Here is a 26,940-nt window from a genome sequence, read left to right as displayed (position 1 = left end):
GCAATTTCTGATAACACCCAAAGTTTTCAAAGGTCATTCAGTGATATCCTCAGGCTAGATTTTTAGTAAAGTATTTCAAATGGATATTTGACATACCTTGAAAGTACTGGGAATTTTCTCAGTGACTTTAACAGTACCTAATTAATGTTGCTTCAAATAAACAGCAATTCTTTCAAATGGACCTGTACAGAAAGAATCAGAGGAGTAGATTAAATCTTGACTCAATATTCAAACAATTCTGCGGAAAAAAAACCTTAACTTTTACACATTTGACAAACTTAGCTTTAACTTACAAAAATCACCTACCTCTAAATGATTCTCTATAGTTTTCTTCCAGGCATTATATGATCTATAATTATCTAGAAAAATTATTCTCAATAGATCATTTTTGTTTACTGAAACCATCCAACTTCTGGCTGGAGCCTAGAATTCTTTGCTATTTTCAGAATTTGCTAAGCACTTAGCACTTTAACTCTAAATTGTGTTTTTAAGTCAAAGGGGGTAATATCTGCATACAGAAAATACCTCTTTTCTTTCAAGGAACCATTCCACTTTATAACACAGGCTGCTGGGCTGATGTTTCCTAGGAGCTCATGATTTTTTTCTTTTCCAAATGATGACTGTAGTCTCTCTGTGAATATGGGAGTACAAAAACTTCTGGGTTGCATATGAAAACACCCTGAACTGGAAGTCTGAGATCTCCATGTAGATGAACATCTGGTTAGACACACTGCAAATGCATTCCCTCCCTTTCCGTTCTCATCGCCTTGATTTAGGGGACTCGGGCCCAGCCACCCTGCCTCTTTCTTTTGTGAAGGGACGTTTTGAAATGTCTATAGAAAGCAAACTTTTCGAAGAAGTTCAGAGCAGGCCAGGGTTTGAATGCAAGTCGGAGTTTAATTGCGGCCACCCTGGTAGTACACTGTTTAATTTCCAGCATGCGTCTGTGTGCTCCTTTCAGCCACTCTAGGCCTGGATTTGTGAAAAAGGTAAATTTTTCCATGATAAAGTTATGTGTGTGTGTGTGTGTGTGTGTGTGTGTTCTGGCAAAGAAACAGACCCTTGGGGCTGAATCAAAAGTCAAATTTAAACAAATGACTCCAAAGCTTTGTGAAAGGGGAAGTTGCTGTTGTTCACTCCTTTAAAACAGTTTTGATAGAGAGAAAAGGATACCCCCATATTCTAATAATTTCTATTTTGGTAAAGAGTGCTATGGGGGGGGGGGGAGGAAGTGGCTGCAATATTACAAGAGTGGGTAGTACTTCCTCTTAAGCTGTTAGAGGAGGCATAGAGGAGGCTGCATGTCAGCATGAGTTCCTTCTGCACTTGCTAGCACTGCCGCTCTCCAGAGCATGGGAAGGGATGCTCACACACACAGCAGTGCAGGCTTGGCGGGAGCCCCTCTCTTAGCTGTGCCTCTGCAGATATTTGACTGCTGTTGGAACACCTTGAAAGGAACCATTGATCTTGTGGCCAAGGTTGATCTTCAAGCATTTTAAAGACTTAGGTTAAAGTTCAACCATTAATCTAAAAATTTCTCAATATTGTCAGTGGTTGCTTTAGTCGAAGACCTACTCTGGAGATTTCTTACAAACAAACTCAGTGTAGATCTAGTATTTTATATATTGAAGAGAGTGTGGTCAACATCTATGCTTTCTATCTTATAGCCCTAAAGTTATACACATCTTTTAAAAAGAAATGAAAAAATAGCATCTGTTGGCATTTTAGGAGAACAACTTATCAAGAATCAACCAACAGATCACAAGTATGTCTACACAGAAGATAAAATAGCATGTGGCTATTCTATTTCTCTTTTTCCATATTGCACTTAGACTGATCTAAAATAACCGCTAAAATGCACTGCATTGCCAAAAGTGTTAAACTCACTTTCAATCCCCTCATTAATTAAAGAAGTTTTCTTAAGTCACAGACCCACCTTTCAGCGTCATCACCTTTGAACCTCTTTGCATTTGTTTTTTCCACTTGCAGTTGGGAGGATGAGGTCGGATGCCCCTGTTGGAATGGCTAGCATGTCTTCCACTACCTGGTGAGGCCTGCCTTTGTGAGGTCAGTGTCCTGCTCCTAAGAGGTGCAGAACATCTTGGCGACAGTGTTTGTCTACAATGCTGATGAATCAGCACACCAAGCTACGGTTGTGATATTCACAGAATCAAACAGAAAATTCCCTATGGTTTGTGAAAGTAGCAACAGGGTGAAGTTTAGATATGTTTTATATTCAAGGACTTGGGCTTAAAAATAAGCAACTATGGAAAAGGAGGATCCTATGTCTAAATGATACTTTCACAACACTTTATTTTTTCTGAGGACTTTTTTGTGTGTGGTGGGGTGTGGGGGAAGTACAGGAAGCAAGCATTATTCTGTCCATATATGCAGGGATCTTTACAAAGTTTATGGGTAATATATATTATGAAAAAATGCATTGATTTAAAAAATTTTCACACCAAAATAAGCTTGTTTTTTGATTCAGTTTTCCCATGAACTTTCTGAAGTATCTTTATAGACAAGCTAGGTTTCCTGTAGAGATTAAGACTTCTTGGAAAAATATTTTCTTTCTCTTTCCCTTGCTCTCTCTCTCTGCCTCTAAAATGAATGATTTTTAAAAATTGAGAGAGAAGAGGTGGACATTTGGCCTAGTGGTTAAGAAAAGTCATTATGTTGTTTTGATACTAAGTGTGCTAAATGGATCATAAAACTTTTAAGCACATTCTATGAGAAGTTATGTCAGTCCATATTTAATGTGAATCTAATGCAAAAGAAACAGTGATGATTTCGAGAAAATATGCCCTCTACATACTTACTCTAAGTGTAAACTTGGAGGGACAGGATATTTAAACTGCCAGAAAGAAAGTTTCAGGAAAGGTATTAAAAGGGCTATCTCAGATTAACAATCTGTTAAAAGGCTAGCCATTTGTAATGCCTCTCTACCAGTCTTCAATCCCTTTTACTAATCCCTGTTCCTTTGGGTCCTCTTGTCCCAACCTTGTCCCCATCACTGGCAAAGTAGAGCTAAAGTAAAGGCTGATAAGAAACACTATGGGTCCAGCATTGTGACAAGGCAGGTAAAGCTGTCATTTGTGGTACCAGCATCCATATGGGTACTGATTTGAGTCCCAGCTGCTCCACTTCCAATCAAGCACCCTGCTGGTGTGCCTGGGAAAGCAGTGGAGGATGGCCCAAGTGCCATCTACATGGATGCTCCTAGAGAAGCTGTAGGCTCCTGGCTTCAGCCTATTTCAGCCCTGGCTTCTGCAGCCATTTGGGGAGTGAACCAGTGGATGGAAGATCCATCTCTCTCTCTCTCTCTCTCTCTCTCTCTCTCTCTCTCTCCTTCTCTATCTATAATTCTAAAAGAAAATGAAGAAGAAACACCAATCATTATCCTGTGAGATCACATTATCTAAACCTAAATCCAGAACTCACAGAATAAATGTATTCACGTTATTCAAATTCTTGAAGGAAATAGGTTACTATTATTGTGCAAAATTTTTCTTCCAACGAGTTAAAAGCATTTGACTTTCAAAAAATCTATTGATTTCATATTCTTGAAAGAGTGATCATTTTTCTGACACAAATAAAGGGAAACTGAGAGCCAAAAAGTTTGGGCTTGTTCAAGATTAAAAACCATGTGGAGCTGGGTCACATGCTAAGACCAAGACTCCTTTGATCTGGGTCCTTGTGCCCATGTGCAGTACTCTTCAAAGTACACCTGCGAGTTCCTAGGGATCCAGTTTCTCTTTATGTTGGTGAGTGTGACCCAAGGCCCTTAGAAGCTCAGATTCAAATGGGAAAGTTGCTTCAATAGGATGCCCGTTTCTGGTTTCAGGTAGCTATTTCCTTGTAGAGTCAATCTTTTGGAAATTGGATGTGTTTTAAATAATTTTGAAGTTTACGTTGTTTTCATGTAAATCTTTCTCCAAAGTAAGACATATGGGCAGTAGGGCAGACAATATGGCACGTACTGGAACACCTTGAAGTGTTCATCTTTTAATCCTGTTGATTGCTGATCTGACAAATGACCTGAGCTGTCAGCCGAGGTCTGCACAGTGGTCACTTCAGGGGTCCTTGCTTTTCCCTGACTTGGACAAGTGATTCTGACTATTCCATTTCACCCTGGGTTAAGCCCATAGATTTTGGTTGTGCACATCAGTTGGGCTCATTCAAGTTCCTTCCAATTGCTCTTGCTCTCTCCCTCTCTTTCATCTACTACTAGACTGTATAAGATCTGTCTGGATTCTCGCCTCAATCCTTGACATCATTTCATTCTTTTCAGTGGAGCCTTGAGATACAGCATTGCAGCTGATCACACAAATGACCTCACTGCAGAGAAACGATCTATCCCAGATCTGATCCTAGGATTTTAGAGTAGTCAGAACCCTGGGAACTTTTAAATAACACCAGAAAGTTTCCGTTCAAGTTCACTTAAATCTCATGCTTTTTACCTTAAATAAGTATACCATCGTTATTTTCTGCCTACAATTTATTTCATATTGAACCTCTCTGGAGAAGCCTTTAAAAAGTTTTTGACACATCTGCTATTGTGATATATAATAATGGCACCTGGGCCTTCTACCATCTTCCCAGTTGATGTACTATGATTAATACTGAACTTATTTTCTTTATTTAATTCAAGTTAATGTGATTTCCCAACTGCTAGGAAGTTGGTTTCTCAGCTGAGCTATGTTCATGCATTCAAGGAGTTCTGACAACTTATAAACTTATATAAGGGTATTTATGCTATTAAATAATGGAAAAAATAGAACTTTTATTCACATTTATGCATTTTAAAAACATGATAGGGGCCAGTGTTATGACTCATCCGGTTAAGCCACTACCTACTGCTGCCAATGTCCCATGTCAGAGTGCCAGTATGAGTCCCAGCTGCTCCGTCTCTGATCTGGCTCCCTGCTAATGTGCCTAGGAAAGCAGCAGAAGATGGTCCAAGTATGTGGGCCCCTACCACCCATATGGAAGACCTGGATGGTGTTCCTGGCTCCCAGCTTCATCCTGACTCAACTTCAGTCACTGTGGCCATTTGGAAAGGGAACAAGCAGATAGAATATCTGTTTCTCTCTGTCTTTCCCTCTCTCTGTCACTCTGCCTTTCAAATAAATAAAAGATCTCATTTAAAAATGAAAATTATTCTTACTGCTTAAAATAAGACATATCACATATTTTTATAACTTCTAGTAATAATAATGTGATTTCATTGATTTCCACAAGTATGCTGATATTGTAGTTCACTCTACACAATAATGTCACAAGTTTTCATTATCCATTGGGTATATGTGTTTTATAGGCATTGAGGAATGATCTAGCCCTCAGCTTTGAGTGGAACTTGTCACATGAGCAGGCATTATTTTGAATACTTCTAAAAATTTTATTTCCATATCCCATGCAAATATTTTCATTCCTAAACAGAGATAATATGACACATGTCAGTCTAGGGAACATACTGGGACAACTGGAAAGGAAGAAGTGGTTGGTATCAGACCAGGTCAATAAACAGAGCATTGGAACCATGACAGATCTAAGTTTCCTGGTCACTTGAGTGATCTGGCTGAAATGCCAGGATATACCCAAGATCACCAATAGAGCTGAAACAAAGCCTTTGAAAGACTAAATCCTTCCCTTCCTGCCAACACAGGTAGAAGGGACGCTGCATCCTCTCATAGGCAGGCCGGAAGTAATTCGGGAATATTCAGGAAGAATTTATCAACTGACAAACACTTGTATTTGTTGAATTCTTGCTCTGGGCTGGCTGGAGAAGATGCTGTACAATACATGAGAGTGGTGACAGAAAGGATTTTGTTTTTGCTTTTTTTTTTTTTTGAAAGAGATGAGAGTAAATTAAATTTAGCTGTTTCAGAACATTGATGGGTAGAACTGTTTGTTCTGATTCAACTGGATCAGATTATAGAGGAGGAAATTAAGGACCAGAGAGAAGAAGAAATTTGACCTTCAACTTGGTTACTAAAAGAGCTGCACTAATGCTTACAACTCAACTTCTCAATCAGGTCTTTTCTCATATATCATTCAATGTGAGGGAGCCACCCACACGGTGTGTGAGACAGCCTGCCTTTCTCTGAACTCTCCCAAGTTAGATGGAAAAGAAAGACACGCACTGGCAGAAGAGGTTATCTGTAGAGAAGAACTGTATTTATTTGATCAATAATCTAATAACTGAATTAAGAGAAGACTAAAGCAGGAATTAGACGCAGGAATTAATGAACAATTCATCTCAGGTGAGAACAGTGATAAGGCTGCCATTGTGATGTAGCTGGTAGAGCCACCACCGACAAGGTTGCTATCCCATACGAGTGCCAGTTTGTGTCCCTGCTGCTCCACTTCTGACCCAGCTCCTGCCAATGGCCTGGGCAAGCAGTAGAAGATGGCCCAAGTGCTTGAGCCTCTGCCACCCATGTGGGAGACCTGGAGGAAGCTCCTGGCTTCAGGCTGGCCCAAGTCATGTATCTTTTCTATAAGTGGGATTGCGGGGTTGACCCTTTAATTTTTATATTTTATTATTTTTATACATCTTTAAATTGATTTATTTTCAGTTTATTTGACAAACACACACACTCACACACACACAGAGTGACATATCTTCCATCTGCTGGCTTACTCCTCAAATGCCTGTAACAGCCAAGACTAACCTAGGTTGAAGTAGGAGCCAGGAACTCAACATGGGTCTCCCGTATGGGTAGCTGGGATCCAAACTTGAGCCCTCATCTGATGTCTTCCAGGACAAGCAAAGCATGAAAGGTGGATTGGAAGTGGAGAAGGGACTTGAATACAGGGCCTCTGATATAGGATGTGGACATCCCAAGTGTCTTAACTGCTGAACTGGATGTCCACCCCTCCTTCCCACTTTTGGAGCTAGGTTTGCCCCACCCTTTGGACTTCTTGTGATACTGCTAATACTAGACTTGTACCTCTGTCCCACTTCTCCTCGGATGATCAGGCCCTGTCTCCAGCTTTAGTTACATCTCTTCCACCCCACAGCCCTCTTCTTTCCAGAGAGGCGCTCCCAGCACATAATAAAGCTATAGCCCGATATAATTAGTCTAAGTCCTTTTCATCTCTAAATTTGCTATGATTTGGATTATTGCACCAGTACTGCAGTACCCTCTGCTGGCTGATTCACAAAGCTGGCTTTCTGCCTGCACTGAGAGAGAAACTGTAGGTGCAGTTGGAAAAAAACCGGGGGAGTTGTGGTGAGCCAGCCTTGTAGTGACAGGTGACAGGGACATTTCGTGTATTTGATGCTACACATATAGATAAATGCTGTAATATTTTTGTGGAACCCTGCAATATTGTGCTTGTCTTCTCAATTGTAGGCAAAGCTGGTCTTGTCTGGAAGGCTGGACTCCGCCTGGAGCCTGTTACCCAGATTTCTGTTTTGTGAAGGCTTCCACACACAAGTGATTCAGATCCAAACATTCAAAAATGATCTCAGACGGCCATCTGGTTCCTGTTGGTTCTAAAAGCTTTGTTCAGCTTGGGATGTGGATTCCGGACAAAAGACAGGGAGAGTCCTCCATGGAGGTGCAATGCATTCCATGGGCAGAGGCTAGAGACCAATGCAGACGCTCCAAGGATCGACTGACGCTGGCTTTCCTAGGTCAGTGGAAGCCTGATAAATATTTAATTGATGATGATGTGGTTGTATGGAGGCTTCAAAACACACCACACACAATTTTGCATCATCAGGGAACATGTGTTCATTTGTCAGGGTGTCTGAAACAGTCTGGGAGTTCAGCAAAAGCAGCATGTCAGGCAGTGCGGCCGATCGGAGCCATGTAATTGTCGTGATGTGTCGTTTTTAATTGGTGAAGACAATACTGCCAGCCTTGCGGTTTGGATAATGGTACTGATGGATTTGCCATTTCCTCGCATTGGCTGCTTGCCTTTGTGATCAAAGGTACGGTTGCACGTTCTGCAGCCGAGGGACAGAGTGTTTGCTCCGGGGGAGGCTCACCGGCTGGATTACGGGTGGCAGGCTGTGAGCTCAGCCTCAGCTCCAGGTGCCAGCCGCGTCCAGAGACCGGGCATCAGGGCTGGTGGACTGCAGACTGCAACCTCATCAAGCAAGATTCCTGAAGTGGCACGACTTGACCCACCTTAGTTTCTATGGGCTTTAGCTTCAACGTGGTGTCAGGGGAGCGAGGTGTGCTCCCTTTAGCTTACATAAACAATACCAAGATATCTTCCACATTATGGCATTGTAATTCATCCTGCCATGCATATTCCAGGATGTAATGTTAGCAAGCACAGGGGCTGAATCTGCTGTGCACCCCCAGCCTTGCACAGCACTCAGTGTAAAGTGGTCATAAAAAGGGACGCGTTCAATGCTTAGAAGGAAAGTGTGACTGACGTGAGAGCTGGGGTCATGGGGAAATGCCTTTGCCTTTCCTTCCGGTAACTGGTCTTTTCTGTGCTCAGCTTCCGCGGAGGTTCCAGTGTCTCGTGGCCGCTGGTACTCATATTTCCAAGAGTGGGTGCTCCAGGGAACATTTATGCTGGAGATGAACTGACGTCTAAAGCATCTCTTAGGTCAAGGGCATACAGCTGGTAAGTCCTTACCATCGAGTTCTATCGAGTTTTAAAAACTTGCTAAATAATTGCAAAGATCATGCCACGGCCCTTGCCAGAAGATGTGAAACACTACCTCTTGGCAGTGAAAAGCAAACCTTGTTGATTCATAGCCTTTTTAATAGATTGAAGGTGAGAGACAGAGAGAGAGAGAGTGAGAGCGAGTGAGAACACTTCCATTGGTTGGTTCACTATCCAAATAGCTGCAAAGGCTAGGGCTGATCCAAGCCAAAGCTGGGAGCCAGGAATTCCATCCTGGTCTCCCATGTGGGTGGCAGGGACCTAAGCACTTGGACCATCTTCTCCTGCTTTCCCAAGCAGGGAGCTGGGTCTGAAACAGAGCAGCTGTGACTGGAATTTGCACTCTGATATGGGATGCCTGTGTTGCAGGCAGGGGCCTAACCTGTGGCCATTTATGGCATTCTTGACTGTTCTGGTGTGTCTATTCTCTCTATACATGCAAATGGCATTTAAAATTACTTTTGCTGGTGGAGAAATTAACATTATTATTTTTATAGAGCTCTAGTGAGGATCATGGTCTCTGAGAGAGAGACTTCATTTTACCAGATTTCTTTCCCAAAGCTTGTTATCTTATCTCAGGACATCATACTTTCCACAGAGCCCAAGATTCCTTTGTAACAGGGTGTCTACAGGATCCTCACCTAGCGGGGTTCCTCACAATGTTGGCTGGGGTACGGAAGACCTAGGTTTGCTCCTGGTGAGTTTATTGATGATGATGAAGACAATGCTGTATTAAAAAAAAATTGGTAAAATGCATATATTTAAAAACTACTATTTTAATCATTTTAAGTGCATAGTAGCATTAAGTGATTTCACAGTGTTGTGCTGCCATCCTCACTCTCTTTTTAAGCTTGTGGTTATATAAAACAAGCTGAAAGCATGTCATTGTAAAAATTAAAATAAAAAAGAAAAGAAGGAGGAGGGAGGGTAGGACATGGGCAGGAGGGAGAATAGGGTGTGAAGAATCATTATGCTCTTACATCTGAAATCTATGAAATTTGTTCACCTTATGTAAATATGCAAATAAAAATTAATAAAAAATTCAAGAAGCTCAAAAAACAACTGAAACTGTACTAATTAAATGATGATTCCTCATCCTTCCCTCTCCACAGCCCCTGGTAACCACCATTCCACTTTTTGTTTATAAATTTGAACTATCCTAGGAACCTCACAGAGGCAGAATCATGCAATATTGTTGCTCTGGGTTGTGTATTTCTCTTAGGATACTGTCTTCCACTTCATCCATGTTGTAGCACGTGTTAGAATTTCCTTCTTTTCCAAGGCTGTACATTGTACAAGTACATCACGCTTCATTACTCATCCATTTGCTCACAAATGCTTGCTTTGCCATCTATCTTTTGAGTATTAAGAATAATAGCTCAGGCCGACGCTGCGGCTCACTAGGCTAATCCTCCGCCTGCGGTACCAGCACCCCGGGTTCTAGTCCAGGTTGGGACACTGGATTCTATCCCAGTTGCTCCTCTTCCAGTCCAGCTCTCTGCTGTGGCCCGGGAAGGCAGTGGAGGATGGCCCAAGTGCTTGGGCCCTGCACCCACATGGGAGACCAGGAGGAAGCACCTGGCTCTTGGCTTCGGATTGGCACAGCGCTGGTGTAACGGCCATTCGGGGGAGTGAACCAATGGAAGGAAGACCTTTCTCTCTGTCTCTCTCTCTCTCTCACTCTCTAACTCTGCCTGTCAAAAAAAAAAAAAAAAAAAGAATAGCTCGATAACATGGGTGTACGCATATCTTTGACTTCCTGTACTTTAGGGTACATTTTTATTTGCTAAGGCTATATCACACTGTTGTCCATTGTAGCTACAGTTGTCCGTATCATCAAAAGTTCCAGTGTTTCCATATCCTCAACACTTATTATTGTTCCTTTTCTTTAATTTTTTTAATAGTAGCCATGCTAATGGGTGTGTGGTAGTACCTCATTTTGGTTTTGACTTGGGTTTCTTTAGTGAATAGCTGGACACCTTTTCATATAATTATTGGTCATTTGTATGTGTCTTTAGAGAAGTGTGTGCTCAAGACCTTTAGCCATTTTTTAATTGCGTTGTTCATTTTTTGGTTGTTGAGTTTAACAGTTCTTTATATATTCTGAATTCCCTCTCAGATGCATTTTTGCACGTTTTCATCAGCTCCATGAGTTGTATTTCATTCTGTTGATTGTGTCCTTTAATGCAGACATTTTAAATTTTGATGTAGTCCAATTTATTTATTTAGTTAGTTAATCACCTATGTTTTTGGTGTCATATCCAATAAAACGTTGCCAAATCCAATATCACGAATCTTTCCCCTTGTGTTTCTTCTATGAGTTTGGTAGGTTTAGGGCTTAAATTTAGATCTTTGATCTGTGTTATGCAGTGTCTGCTTTTTTTTTTCTTACCCCCTACTCTCACCCTTGAAAGTGAATTTCTTGAGCACAAGGGTTATCACTATCCATTATTACATTCTTAGTGCTGAACATGTAGTTTGCATATTAGTTTTTCAGTAAATTATGCTTGAGTGAAATTGCTTTATCAAATATAATGAAAATAAACTAATATGCTTATAGTAATTTTCTTTTTCCATAACAATGATAGCAGTTTCAAAAATGTTAACTGCCTTAAGGACCCATAATAGTGTTGGGTGGGATGACATGCTCACAAGTAAACGTTGGGGGACAATGAGTATCCTCCTTATTGCCATATTGGTTAAAATACATCAAAATTGGTCAAATTGTACAAAAGGGAGAAATATCTGAATTAAAGAGGTTTTTAAGGCCTTTTTGGCATCTTATTTATTTGCATTTTCCTCAGGATGGTTAGTGAAATATTTGGATGTTTATGATAATAACTGTGCTCTTATCACACTTGGCCTTGAATGCCTTTATCATGGGCTCTGTGCACAGCTGGCTCTGCAGGGCTGATAATGGCTGCCCAGGAAGGTCATTTCTTCCATCCGTGTGGTTCCAACATCCTTGGCTGAGCCAGTGGAATAGTTGGGCACTGAATGAAGAACTGGCCAAGCTTGGGTCACGTCTTTGGGCAAGGTATTTCATGCCCCTCAACATTTCTCCGTTTCACTTGTAAAACAAGATGGCAAGAGTCCCAAGAGAGTGAGCTTCCTTTACTCCTAAGACTGTAAAAGGTTACATATTGATGGCAGGACAGTTCTAACAGGAGAACAAATTCACCCACTTTGGGGAAGAAACAAAGACAAGACTTGCCACAATGTGGCCCCTCAAAGGAAGAGATCCAGCCCCAGAAAGCAGGGCAGCCAGGTAGAGGGAAGACAGTCTCCAAAGCTGTATTCCAGCTTTTGCCACAGTGCTGGTGGGGAGGGCAGGGGAGCTCTGAGAGTAAAATCCAGTTACCATGATCACTGTTGTCATTGAGTCAAAGACATCTTCTGTACCCTTTCACCCATTCCAGAGTGCCTTGTCTTAAACCTGCGCATGTGTGTGGCACAACCGGTTTAAAAGAGCAGAGAGTTCTTGGGTCCACTTTTAGTTGAAACAATGACTACCACCCTTGCCTCCCCAAACCTCCTCCATCCCATGGTTTCTGGGTGAGTTTCAGCTCTCTTGAGTGACAGTTACAGCTTCTGGCTCCTGGGTAGATTTTTGGCAAGAGGTGGCTGGTGGTGTACCTGTGTCAGGTCCTGAGGTCTCCCTTCTGCCATGACCATCAGCTGATCTTTCTGAGACTGTGCACTGTGACAACTTTACAGCATCAGTCAGTGAGCAGCAACTAGCAGTAGCATCAAGATCAGTGTTCCGACCACTGCTCTTTCTGTGTCAGTGAGTTGTGGGCAAGTGACTTTGTCTCCCTGGGAACTGGTTTCTGGAAGCCTAAAATAGTAAGGATATTATCTGTTTTATATTTTGTGTGTATAACCGAATATAAATACACACACAAGTGTATGAGGGAACTTCAAAATGTTTGCAGAAAATATAGTGTGAACAAAAAATGGTGCATAGATTACAAAAGTTTTTGCACCAAAAGAAACTTATCCATTAATTCATTTTTGGAAGGGTTCTTGGTGTGTGTGTGTGTGTGTGTGTGTGTGTGTGTATTAGGTAGATAGACAGATAATTGGGTGATTTAAAGAGAGGAAATAAAGCAGGAACTAACCTTTCCTGAGCCCCGCTTGTGTGCTGTGTCAAGTGGTTATATGAATTATCCGATTAATGCTCAAACAGCTCCATGAAGGCACCTTTGGTGGATTAAGAATGAGATAGTGACGCTCAGAGAGGTTATGTGACCTGCCCCAAGTCACACAGCTGCTAGGTAGCAGAGTTAGGATACCAGTGCTCTTTCCCCCACACCATTAGACTGTAAAACAGCGTCACTCAGACATTCTACACGGACGGATCCCCGTTCCGCCCTTCTCCCTCGGCTGAAATCACTGATTTGTTTTGTTGTCTTTGGTTCCTAAAAGGGGAAGCTCGTAACCTTTGCAATTCTGGTTTTTACCTTTGCTGAAGAGCAGATGCCACCTATTTCCCTACAAGCAACATTTTCTAAAGAAAAAAAATAATGTGGAGACGAAGTTATATTCCAAAGACAAAGAGATGCAAACATAAGTGATCCTGTCTTGCAGCCATTTCTCATTCTTTCTTTTCCTCTTTCTAAACCCAAATACTTGTTCTCGACAGGGCCCTGGTGAATGTGCTGGTGTCCAGCTTTGCGCTCTGGGGTCTCAGACTCACAAAAGCCCAAGTTGACGTCCGCTCTGCATCTGGCTTCTGTGATGGCAGAGGAGCCCTGAGGTCTCCTGAGAGAGCCAGGAGAGATTTGCCTCCTGCAGTGGTTTGGATAAGCCCCAGCTAATCTCCGTGGCTTCTTAAGGGCACACCTGCTTGTCTGCCCGCCTGCAGCCTCCTCGCTCATTTCCCGTGGGACGGCTCGGGTCAGAGGGCCTCCACCAAGCCTTTCATCTCCCACCGCCCCACCAGGCCCCCCTCAGCAGCACCTGGGTCCACACATAAGACGTCCTTTGAGGAGGGGTGGAAACGTGCCCCTCCCAGAATGGGGGCCAGTGCCCTTTCCCTTCCTTTTGAGGCGGTCTGCTTGTTCCTTCCTGCTAAATAGGCATTGGATTCAAACCTTATCAGGCACGGCTCAATCTTCATCCCACCAGGGCTGAGCTAATCTGAATCAGTTTCTGTGCTGAGCTGCGAACACATAGTAGGTGCTCAGTAAATAGAGATGTTATCCAAACCCAGGAGTCATACACAGTCAGCTTGCAATGGGTTTTATTACAGGAATGTGTCTGTTAACACTGATAATATTAAAAGAAAAAAAAATCCAGAAAATTCAGAAGACATGTCTGTTCAGCTGTGGGAGACGGAGTTTCTCCTCTCTCTTTTCCAAATTATGTTTTCCTTCTTAATTATCATTAGGAACCATTGGTAGTGAGCTGATTTGTCTTCTATGGGCATGCTGGCCAGGAATCTCCTTCTCCCCCTCTTGCTTGTCCTCCGTCTCTCCCTCTCTCTGTCTCTGTCTCTCCACATCTCTGTCTGTCTGTCTGTGTTTGTCTCTCTCTTTTTCGTTTTCTGTACATCAAATGGAGACACAGAACCCTTCTGAATAGGACGATACTAATGGTGATATGTATGAGAGTGTGGCCTTAAAAATATTTAAAAAATAATTTAAAAACTGATCTTTTGAACTCACCAATTGCTGCACAGATTTATAATTCTGTTTTTCCTTAAATTGACTAAGATTTGCTGAGCCCTCAGTCTAAGTCCTTGGGCTAAGACAGGATGAACCCAGCCCCAAGAAAACTTCCATTTGCCTGGGAAGACAGGCTACGCGTGAGAGTTGATTGGGTTGATGGAAGGAGGGTAAAGCAACATCAGTTGCACCATCAGGTGTGACATCACAAGTCTGCACATCCAGTCGGCTCATGGTAACCATAGCTTCCTCCTCTACAGATTCAACCTACTGTGGATAAAAATATGCATAAAAATAATTGTATCCACATTTGACATGTAAAGACTTTTTCTTGTATTATGCACTCAACAATACAGCATAGCAACTAATTTCATAGCGTTTACATTGTATCAGATGTTTTATGTCATCTAGAGAGGACTTAAAGTTGTGGGAAGATTCATATAGGATTCTATGTAAATACTGTGCCACCTCATAAAAGGGATTTGAGCACCTGTGGATTTTGGTATCTGTGGGGATTCCTGGAGCCAATCTCCTGCAGATGCTGAGGGATGACTGTATTTCATTTTCTTTCCTAAAAGGCAATGTTATTCCGATTTTATAGGTGAGAAAATGGAGGCTCAAAGACATTGAATAACCTATTAAATTAGTTGCAGAACTAAGTCTATAACGCAAGTGACGCAACTAATTCCTAGAAATCAAGCTGTAATTTAAACCAATCACTGGGTTTGAACAGCCTTGAGTTCTGTCCTATTCTATTTATGGGTAAATGAGGCTGCAGTAGAAGCAGAGAGCTCTGCAAGGCAATTACTTTTGATACTTAATACTCCAAAGTGGCTTTTTTAAAAAAAGAAGAGGGCCGGTGTTGTAGTGTAGCAGGTTAAGCAACACCTGGCATCCCATATGAGCACTGATTCGTGTCTCAGCTGCTCCACTTCCGATTCAGCTCTCTTCTAATTGCCTGGGAAACAGCAGAAGATGGCCCAAGTGCTTGGGCCCCTGCACTCACATGAGAAACCTGGATGAAACTCCTGGTTCTTGACTTCTGCCTGGTTCAATGTTTCTCTCTCTCTCTCTCTCTCTCTCTCTCTCTCTCTCTCTCTCCCCTTTCTCTGTAACTCTTTCAAATAAATAAATAAATTTTTAAAATAAAAAGGAGAGTGAATGCAAAGTCAGTTTTCCCTTTCAGTTTGGTTTGTTTATGCGGGTATGGGCTGACTCTAAACTTTGGGCTTTAGTTGTGTGTGTGTGTGTGTGTGTGTGTTTTAAACTGGAGCACTCTACCTGTTCCTCCACCTACAGCATCCTGCTCACTGAAATGCTTTGGCGTTGCCCTGTTTTGATAATAGGTATTCAAATAGATCCTGCATACCTCCTTCTCCACAATGAAGCACACAAACAGCAAAAAGACAGACACAATGGAAGAGACTGCAACTCAGGGTCCATGATATTGCAACAGAAAGTAGGAAATAAGATGACAGTCCTGGGTGCTGGATAATAGCATAATAGGATAAGTGTGTGTGTGGGGGGGGGGTGAGTCCAGAGGTGGTAATGGGCTAGGAGATGTGGAAATTCTGGGAAAGTAGGGCAGTACGGAAGCAGAATCTCCATCTAGGGGATCCAGGCAATTGTGAGCAACTCCAAATGATGCAGTATTGACATCTGTGTACAGCACAACAAAGAGTAGTAAAATAATTATCTGGCAATACAATTGTCAGGTGCTGTTTGTTGGGGATGTTACCTTCCCAGCCATAAACGCCAGTGTAGTCATGGCTATAAATGACAAGGGTGTAAATTGCCTCTTCCATCCAACTGGAATAGCAGAAAGTGAGAATCAAAAAGCATTCATGCCTATTTTCCTCCATAAATGGACTCTTCCCTTGACTAGAGTGGGTGCAGCACCATGCCCTTACCCCATCTTATTCAGGCTTAATTCAAGTTTAAACAACTATATCAATAAATGGCTATATACAAAGAGATTGGGAAAGAAACTGTATTTTGCTGAGTGCATATATATGTGCCAGGTCAGATGCTTGGCATTTCAAATCTGTCATCTCATTTCACCTTGAACTTAACACTTTGACGTTGGTGGCATCATCCAGATTTTAAAAAGATGAAGAGGAACCCCAGAGCAGTAATATGATTTGTTCGGTTTTAGCCAGGCTAGGAGTCTCCCCTGGCCCGGATGACTTCCATGTCTGGGCTCTTTCCTCTGCACCCCATGTTTCCAGAGGTGTGAGAATTAATGAAGGAACACAACGCCTCCTCTTAGGTCCCTTCCCAATTGCCCAGTATCCAGCAACGTTTCTTTCGACATGAAATGCTTTTCTTTAAGTCTCTGGAAATCTTGAATTTACTAAACTGCACCTTCAAGTAATTGGAATGACTTTTCTATATTCCAGCTTGAATGGAAAGACAGTAAAGCAAGGAGAATCAAGCAGGAGTTTAGATAAAGCATTAACGAAATACATGCTCATTTCAGGACAGTTTCTCAGCTTGATCACCCAGCCCTTTCACTCTCCTGAACTCTGACTGTTGAAGTTTCCAGTGCTACCCCAGGGGCACGTGAGGACCTAATGACCCGAGAGGATCAAGGAGTGTGGAGGAAAGATGCTGACTTCGAACATCCCACAGACATGGGATTGAATCCCGGGCAACAACATAGGTTGTAATGCTAAGTACCTTGATGGCTCCACCTCCAGTTTCTCGGCTGGAAGGTAGGCATGCAGTACCTCACAAGGCAGTTGTGAGAAGGCGATGAGACAGTGTGTGTACAAATCACCTGGCAAAAGAGGTCATGAGTCACAGCTGCTCAGTACAGGACAGAAATGGAATTTTCAACCACAAGTGAAACAAAGAGGATGGTGGTCATTCACTCAGAATTTTTCCATATTTTTTGCCAGGCAGTTAGACAGTGAGAGAGAGAGAGACAGAGAGAAAGGTCTTCCTTCCGTTGGTTCACCCCCAAATGGCAGAATTTTTCCATTTTTACTCTTGGGACAGAATCTGTGAAATGGGACAAAAGGGTTAGGGACAGTCAGGCTACTTTGTCAATAGAAGAGCCAAGATTATTCTGAGTATGCTTCCGCTATGGAGTTTCTGGTCTGGTAAGATGTTGAAGATGTTGTCTGCTCCTATATTGTTTCTTCTCTCAGCTAGGTCTCTCATAATGACATGCACTATCTTAAGTAACAGCAGTAGACTAAAAGTTTATAAATACATAGTGGAACTCACCAATTTACTGCTTTAATTCAGCAACTCGATTTCCCCTCTTTTATTTTTAATGTTTTAAGATTTGTTTTGTTTGAAAGGCAGAGTTACAGAAAGAGAGATAGAGAGAGAACGAGAGAGAATCTGCCATCCACTGGTTCATTTCCCAAAAGGCCACAATGGGTGATGACCAGGGCTGGGCCCGGAGCTTCTTCTGCATCTCCTACATGGGTGGCAGGGACCCATGCACTTGGGCCATCCTCTGCTGCTTTCCCAGACTCATTAGCAGTGAGCTGGATCAGAAGTGGAGCAGCTGGGACTCAAACCAGATCCCATAAGGGATGCCAATATTATAGGCAGCAGCTTAACCTATTATGTCAAAATGCTGCCCCTCAATTTTGTCTTAAAAATCTAAGCCAAGGGACCCACATGGTCGAATGCCTACTTTTTCCTACAATCCACAGTTTTATGCTTTCATTCTATATCCAGTTAGCTCAATCACTTTTGGATGCATTTTTGCTTGCTCCAATAAATACAGATAGGTCAAGTGTACACATCATGACCCCTACATCATAAAAATCATGAGAAATAGAAAGGACCTGAGATACATAGCTATCTGTTTTCACAGTCAAACTTTATAAAGGGTAACATTGGGTTTCAGACTGGCTTGCTTTCTGGTGGAGCAGATCTTGGTTTAGGTCCTGGATTTACCACTTAACCATCTTACTATATTGAGACAGTGACTTAACTTCTCTGAGCCTCTATTTCTTTATTAGTAAAAAGTATCTAGCTGTTGTAATAAGTACTTAATAAAAGTAGATCATCAAATAAATTTTATTTTTTGTTCATTCTATTGTTAACTCCACTTAGCACCTTTTGATCTCTTTGACGGCTAAAGTATAGTTTTTCCCCAATGATTTTAAAATAGTTCATGCCTTCAAAGTTTTTTCTTTGAATTGGCCAAAAGGGCACTCAACTATTTGGGGCCTCTCAGCTGAAGGCAACACAATCCCATGATGTCACTCTTGGCCCCTGCTGTTTCACTCCCTGTCTCTGCTGTTCATTCTCCCCTCCCAAGGAGGGGATGTCACAGTGTGAATGTCAATATGGCAGGTGCAGGACTTCCATCAAGAGCCCTGAGCACAGAGACCGTTTTATACATTTGCAATGATTTTTCTTCTTATTGTAGACACCACTCTTTAGCATTATTGATTTCCTCTGTCTACTGAGCCACGTCAGATGACTTTGACCTGGTTTGCACTCAGAGCAGTCAAGGGGCTGCCTGAGCTTGTCTGACATTGAGACGAAATTCAATTCCTGTTTCTGTTTGCATGTATCTTTTTATTTTGCCTTGTATTGGTTTGAACCCTTGAAGGTGGGGTCCTGAAGTTGAATCCTTTGTGTCATAATTTTCAATGTATTAGAACTTCTCTGAGGTCAAAATCTTTCCTGCATGGCTCCAGCTCTTCCAGTTATGAGAATGACTCTCAAAGTTTGTGTTTCTTCTGGAAGTTGGTCAATATAGTTTATGAATGTAGCAAAGAGGGGCCGAAGAATAAATTGTTTAATTGATGTATATAAATAGAAATGACAGGATGAGATGAGGAGGCAAAGGGAACTCCAGGCGAAAAATAAGGATGCCATCTTTTTTCTGATTTTTTTTTTCATAGAGTTGAAAGTTTCCTGAATTACTTTGTGGTGTTTTAGTGAGAAAAGAGATTTGAAGTTTTTTTTCTCTACCCTTTTATTTTACCCAAAGATAAACTAAAAATATTAGTTTTCTCAAACCACCCTTACCAAACTACCCTAGTCCAGACAGTCACGTATTTTAATGGGATCCTGCATAACCATTCAGGTAACTTGGTTTTTATTTTGTCTCAGGGTGTGTGTCAGCCTTTTGGAAGCTTGAAGCCTGGGAGCTGCTCAGGTGATGTCCCTGGGAAAGATAGCATAAGCTTGCTTAAAATGTTTTTATTTTCTTACCAGAGAATGGTGATGACTTGAATGGATAGTGAGTAGGATACAGAAAAATAGGCTCCTGGTCCACAGAGCAGGGTACAATAAAGTCTCTGTGTGGTTCAGTATATCAGAAAGTTGGGGTAATTCCTTAAGAAATTTCCTCTGAAACTTCTTCTCAGGTAATACAATTGCTTACTTTGAAATTACTGTCCATCAACTCAACAACTGTAGCAAATTTTACTCCTGTTTTCAAGCTCTTATATATATATAATATATATGATATATTTTTTGAAATATTTGACATATAAAACACACACACACAAGGAGAGAGAGAATCTTCCAGGTGCTCGCTCACTACTCAAATGCCTACAACAGCTGGGGCTGGGCCAGTGCAAAATTAGGAACTCAGAACTCAGTCTAGGTCTTCAACTTGGGTGGCAGGGACCCAACTACTTGAGCCATCAACTATAGTCTCACTGGGTGCGCATCAACAGGAGGCTGGAAGCAGAAGAAGAAGTGGGACTCAAACTAAGCACTGCAATATGGGTGTGAGTATCTCAACCAGCATCTTAACTGCTGAGCCAAATACCTGCCGCTGATACACTTAAAACTTTTTTCTTTAGTTGGGTTACACAAACATACTTGGACACATACATATATTTTCCAGGTGATTAGGGTGATCAATAATCTCATATTTGTTTTAAAATCCATTTCATTCAAAAATGGCCATATTATGAAAATTGCTAGCTAATGATTATATTAAATTATGGTTCCCAGAAGGTGAAAGACAAATAGTTGACTATTATACCAGAGTTCTTTTTGTATTTGTCTGTGTGTTACATCAGCATTTTATTTTTTGCTTGCATTGGTAACATCAAAATTCTAGTATTTCACATACACACTGTTGCTTTAACTTGTTGCTATGACAACCTTGACATTCTTTCACAGTAACAAAATGTAAATATGCATCCATGATTTGAAGAAACAACTATAAGACGAAAGAAAACAAGAAAATCCTTGTCACATCAGTCTGTTTCATATAGCATTCTGGGAAGATTTCCATAATAATAGTTATTGCATATAATTTCATGAGCTGCAATCCATGGTTAATCCTTTCTGGAAGAGTAAGTATTCAGGCTCTTCCATAGGCAAGTGAGCGACTGTCCTGTCCAGTTGTTCATTACCTCCAGAATGTCTGCCTGTCTATCTATCTATCTCTATCTATATACAGCACTGTGTTAAGATTGTGTGCTGGTTAAGCTATACTCCAGGGGCAAACAGACCCAAAAATGTGTAAAGGTTTCTAAAACGAAGTTTGTTTCTTATACTAACAGTCAAGTGTATTGTGGCTGGTCAATAGTAGCTTTATTTAATGCAATCATCCAGGGAACTGGGTTTTCTATAATATAAATCAGGCAACTTTTTAGCACTCATCAACCTCTGCACCCATCTAGCTGGCAGCAGGCACAAGAAATGTGACCATACAATGTATTATAAAAACCCCAAAGTGAAAGACATCACTTCTGTTCATTCTCCACTGGCTATCACTTGTCTCATCGCCACATCAGATGTAAGTGGAGCTGGAAGATGTAGTCTTTGTCTTGATAGCAATTTCCTAGCAGCAACTTTGTATGATGAAAGAAGAATCATGAATTAAGTTGGTAGTGAGCTATCTCTATTCCTATGAAGGTAGAAAGAAAGATGATTAAGATCCGCGTATGACACATGAAGTGTTCACATGTTGGGGGAGTGAAAAGTCACATAAACATGTACATGTTATAGTAAAGGGATAAGACAACTGCCACAGGGAACAACTACTTAAGCTGTACCTTGGACTGATAAGGAAAGCAATTGCATGGTAATTATAAAATAAAGACTTGCTCAAAAGCATATGTGTAGGAGTGGGAGGCTGGAGGACATGGAAATGGAGAGGAATAATGAGATAATGTAGTTGTCATTGCTGCATCGTAAGCAATAAGCCTGTATTTCTCTCTCATTCAACTTGCTTTATCACAAGTTGGTGACCTTGATGAGACTTTTTTACACTGTGTCTTTGTTCTGTTTTAATCTCCTGTCAGTTGCTATCGCTGTCAGCATGACCTACCTCCAGTGAAAAATTCAACTTTCATTTCAGCCTCATCAGGAATGTTAAATTATGAGTAAATGTCAAGACGGAAAGAAACTGTAAACACAGTGGAAACATTGCTTGAGGAGGTCATGGAAGAATACTGAGAATTCTTTCCACGACACTACAAGGACTAAGACGGTCTATATATTGACCTTCTGGCTCTTTCTACAGTCAGTTGACGTAACTCGTCACTTGAGCACTGTTTCTAGTGCTGACTGCTATTGGATTCCAGTCTGGTGCATTATGAATAGAGATTCCCCTGCCTAGGGTAGGAATGGCCTCTTACCAGCTTGCCGGAAGTCACTAAGACCTAGACTGTAACTTTCATTGGTAGGATTTTTACTGGAGTGGTTGTTGGACTTGTGGTTGTAATGTTCTTTGAAGCTTGTCCATGAAACATAAATACAAATGAAATAGTAACCACCAAAGTTGTAATTAGTTCAACACAAAAGAGGGAAGGATAGAGTAATTACCATTAATATTTGTATTGATAGTATAGGGAGAGCAAATGGATAACGTCACTAGTGGCATTTTTAAACATTTTCAGTGATTCCATGGGGTTCTATTTAATCAGACTGAGCACAGTGAGAAGTTGAGATGAATAAAAGAAAAATGCATTTCCCTGAAGTGGAATTTACTTTGGAAGACAGAACCAACAGATATAAAATTGACAAAAACATGAATGTAAATGCAGAATAAACAAGCAGAAGAAAATGAGGTGTGTATTCAGATAAAGATCATTCTCTGGAATACTGTATACACTTACACACTGCGCTACACAGCTGAGTACTTTTCACTCTTTAGATGCTATTTTTTAAAGATTTATTTATTTATTTGAAACAGTTACACAGAGAGAGGAGAGGCAGAGAGCGAGAGCGAGAGCGAGAGAGAGAGAGAGAGAGAGAGGTCTTCCATCGGATGGTTCACTCCCCAGATAGCTGCAATGGCCGGAGCTGTGCTGATCCGAAGCCAGGAGCCAGAAGCTTCTTCCAGTTCTCCCACATGGGTGCAGGGGCCCAAGGACTTGGGCCATCTTCTACTGCTTTCCTAGGCTATAGCAGAAAGCTGGGCAGGAAGTAGAGCAGCCGGGTCTTGAACCGGTGCCCATATGGGATGCTGGTGCTTCGGGCCAGGGCATTAACCCATTGTGCCACAGCACCAAACCCGCTGTTTTGTTTTTAAGTAAAACATATTTTTTACTTATTTTTAAGATCTTGGCCCTTGGGTTCTCATTGTGGCTTTGCTTCTGCTCCCTCTAAAATAGCCAATTAGTCACCTGCCTTAGCTACTGCCTTCTTAGTTTCTGTAAATCTAGAATAGACACTGAAATCATATCTTAGAATCGATAGCTTTGTATAGGTCTTAGGTTTGAAGTGTATAAATGAGTATTTGACATTTTTACTTATGATTGCCTTTTATTTCCTGCATTTGCTTGATTGCATATTGGAAGCTTTAACCACAATGCAACCCCTTTTATCATCTCTTCTCTACTCCCCTCCAAGCTACTGGTCTTTCTCTCACCATACTCTGTCTCCCCTAGGTTTTATTTTTTATAGGTTTGGTGCTCAGATTTTTTTAAAAAGGAATTAGGACACTGAAGAGAGAGAATTGAGGTCCTAGACCCCAGCTCTTCTAGTTTACATCTAATGCATTGATTACTTGTTGACTGAGTAATTTATTCTTTTTAATTAAGATTTATTTTCTCTGTGCACTGATTTTTGGTGGAATAGGCGACCCAAAACTTCTCCCTGATTTTGCCCCTAAAAAAAAGGGTACCAGCTAAGTTTCCAGCATGGAAAGAGCTTTTCTGAGTAATGAACTGAGGCCAAGGGAGTGTCATCATCAAGGCACCCTAGAGTCACGTCCTTCAAGCAGGGCAGCCCAGAGAGTCACTGGAGGTTTTCGGGCAGTGTGTGTAGAAATGACCATCTTTTAGCAATTAGCAATTCTCCCACATTGTGAATGCGTGGCCTTTGCAGAAGGGATGCAATGTTCCAAAGAAGCCCATGTCATAGAATAATTTTTCTGCAAAGTTCATTGAATCATACTTTACAGTTTCAAGTGATTTTACAAGCCATTTAGTCTGACTTTTCAACAATTGGAGGCTTCTATGTATGGCATCCTTGACTACGGGCAGTTCAGGATCTGTGTGGACCCTTAAGTTATGCCAATAACAAGAAAATAGTCATTTTATCTCTCTCCAAACGAATTATGTTTCAAAAGACCTCTGAGTAGATAACATTAAGATCAATTAGCTAGTGTAGATACTGCACAGAGTTTTTATTATAGCTGTAGCAAATTTTCCACATTTCATGTTGCTGAGTAGTGGCAGATTGTTAACTGCTGTGGCGATAAGACAGCAGCCTGCAGTTTCAAAAAGTAAGCTTCTTTGGTATCATGTATGTGGCCACTTAGGACCCTACTCAATCCTGAAAACTCCTCTGAAGGTATTTAAATATGGATTGATAGCAGTATGGGAAAGAACCGAGACACCAAGAAAGCGCGTTTGAGCGTACTTCTGACAGCTCATGGAAAAATGAAATTAAAAGTTTATTTTGGTGCAAAAATTTTTGAGATCCCTGAACTTTCAGAAGACCCCCACATGCGTGGATTTCAAATAGGTTTTCATCAAAATAAAAATATCTTTTAATTCATTTCCCGTGAACTTCTTGAAGTGCCCTGGTATCTAGAAATAATGATTATTATCCTTTTTTGGCTTTATATTATTTTCTTCCTTTCTAATATTGATTCTATTTTTTCTCAGATCTTTTCTCCTATATAGAATCATCTTTTGATAAGCTATGATGTTTAAAACTCTCAGAGTATCTTTACCCATTTTTTAGGGCACAAATTGCTAAATCTGGCGTATGTACACTGGGAAGAAAACTAATAATGAATTTATCACCAGCAAAATCCTGCTTTAGAGGCAGGATATATATAGGTGCCTGTGTATATTTGTATACATTTGTATATTTAGAGAATTATAATATAAATCAAACACCAATGATCTATAACTATCATCTTTTTTAATTTATTCATAACAATGCTACTTCACATGAAGACAAGCCAGTTTAAGATAGATTATGCCTTATATTTCTATGGCCTTAGATGTAAGCATAGAGTATGTAAATCATAAATTTGTCAATTTCTAAAGCCCCAAAACATAGCCATACACTAACACATCCTTTTCATTATTTTAATTTTTTTTGGTAAGTCATCTAGGCTAAATCGCATCACATGTTGTACAAATGGGCTGGAGGCTGCTTTCAAGGCCTACTTAGGTGTCTATTTATGTAGCTAACACTTGGTAATTGACAGTGATAAATTATCATATACTTCCTGGGAGCACAAGTGTATTTCCAGAGTTCAAGCACATTTGAATGATCTGTTGACGATCTGTAAAGGGGGAAATCAGAAGCCAAGGCAAGACAGACAATAGAAAAGCTGAAAGTTCAGTAGGGAGTATGGTGGCCTTGAGCTGGGAGGTACTGCATAGCAAGGCTCTTCTTCTTTCTAGCCAGTGTAGCCAGTGTTCTTTCACAACGATTCATGAACTTGGTGAACACGTAGTCTTGGAATCAACTGGTGCAGCGGCTCAGAGATCTCCCAGGAGTCTCTGCAGCTGCTTGTGTCACAGTGAAAGGTGGTGGAAGTTCTGAAAGGAAGGTCCTCATTGTCTCTGAGACCATGTTTGCCATCCTTACTTCTCAGAGGCATTTTCAACAATTATTTGCTTTGCCATTTAAAAAGCCCATTACTGACACTCACTAATGAAGCTCACAGCTCAATGGATTGTGATCCCGTTCTTCTGAGCCTGCGTTATTATATGCAAAAGAGTTAAGGTAATTGCCCAAAAGCATATTGTTTTGATCTGAAATATACCTATAATTTTAGCTGCCGGTTCTGAAATGTTATCCCCGGTTCTTTTCTTTATGGCTTATGGAGTAATTTATTCATTCAACATGTTTGCTGAGTGTCATCTTGTGCCAAGTTAGTTGTTGGAGGAATGAGTAAAATGTGCTCCTCTCCATCAAAGATTTCAGTCTAGAGAGAAAAAGACACACATATTAACATAACTGTAATGTGATATGATTATTAAGGCAATAGAGGAACACGAAAGTGCAGGAGCCTCGCTGTGCTTGGGGACTTGGGATCAGAGTGGAGGTGATGCTCTACCTGACTCCTGAAGTAGGGACAGGGGTTTGCTCTGCACAGGATAAGGTGCAATGCCATCTTTTATAGCGAACTATCTGGGCATTCTCCAGCAACACCTGTGTCCTTTTGTTGAAATTGCCACAGATGAACTCTCCCTCCAAGAGGGTCAGGAACATGATGTGAGTTGCCTCAGTGTTCTGTCTCAAGATTTTGCATCTTCATCTTTCCCCTCTTGCTCCTTCTTAAGTCAGATAAGATAGGGTCTTCCTCCTTGTCAAGGCTAGAAATGCCAACCAGATTCACCCATGCAAGCTTCCATACTCTCTCCTCTTTCATAAACTTTCCCCAATTCCCTCTTGCATTTTTTGCTCTTTATTTCTCTACTGATAAGTTTCATCCTGATCACAAAGATCAGACACCTTGTCTGTGAGGGGAAAATGAAACTCCTTTGAATGAAACACTATCCCACCTCCCTCCAACATTCAAATCAGACCTGGGCACCATGGCCTCAACATCCCTCCCAAAGCACCCAAAGCAATATGGCCCACTGGCCTTCGGGTTGGAGTCCTTAACTCCCACCACAGCTCAGGGACACATTCAACTCTGCTTTTAGTCTTTGTGCCTAGCAGTGCCTCACATGCAAAAGGTTCCGAATAAATCAATGAAGGAAATTTTTTAACTTTCTGAATCTCTTTGAGAATTTTTTGCAGATGGCAATAGCACTTGATTCTTGGGGGTATTCAGATAGGAGTAGGGGAAAGATCGAGGACCTCTGCGCATGTATTTTGTGAGTGTGAATGGCAGCAAGCATGTGGCCTGGTGTTCCTTAGTTGGTTAAGTGGATTGCACCTGGCAGATATACTGACTCCCACCCCATCTAACCCTGAGACACCCACTCCTTCACCTCCACCCAGCTATGCAGTGTTGATACCAGTGTGCCCATAGCTTTTGGTTGGGGAACCTCCAGAAACGAGCTTCCATTCCCAAGCTCCTGTTTCCTCTGTTTTTCCTTTTGCCTTCTCCTCAGCAAACACTGAAGCCAGGAGCCTGGAACTCAATATGTGAACTCAAAATGTGGCAGGGACCCAAGGGCTAGAGCCATCATCCACTACCTCCCAGGATGCCTGTTAGCAGGAGCTGGGACTTTTTGGAACCCAAGCACTCTGATATGGGACAAGGGCAAGTGAC

At 41.4% G+C, this 26,940-nt stretch overlaps 1 protein-coding gene across 10 annotated transcripts in view; it reads left to right on the top strand.

The window, feature by feature from the left end:
- LOC138843476 (uncharacterized) overlaps positions 1-26,940 on the top strand; it is a 287,086-nt gene that overhangs the window by 69,121 nt on the left and 191,025 nt on the right. For 5 of the 10 annotated variants that reach the window (XR_011378215.1, XM_070047383.1, XM_070047382.1 and 2 more), the window contains exons 2-3: positions 7,359-7,642; positions 8,464-8,592. Coding sequence is in view for 4 of the 10 variants with exons in the window: in XM_070047383.1 (XP_069903484.1) it covers positions 7,602-7,642; positions 8,464-8,592 (170 nt within the window). In the remaining 6 variants the exon portion in view is untranslated. The other 5 variants (XR_011378217.1, XR_011378216.1, XR_011378219.1 and 2 more) reach the window with 3 other exon arrangements.

This window comes from Oryctolagus cuniculus, chromosome 1 (assembly GCF_964237555.1).
Source record: "Oryctolagus cuniculus chromosome 1, mOryCun1.1, whole genome shotgun sequence".
NCBI lineage: Eukaryota > Metazoa > Chordata > Mammalia > Lagomorpha > Leporidae > Oryctolagus > Oryctolagus cuniculus.
The sequence above is the reverse complement of the archived record's forward strand: the minus strand, read 5'-3'. Positions and strand labels throughout refer to the sequence as shown.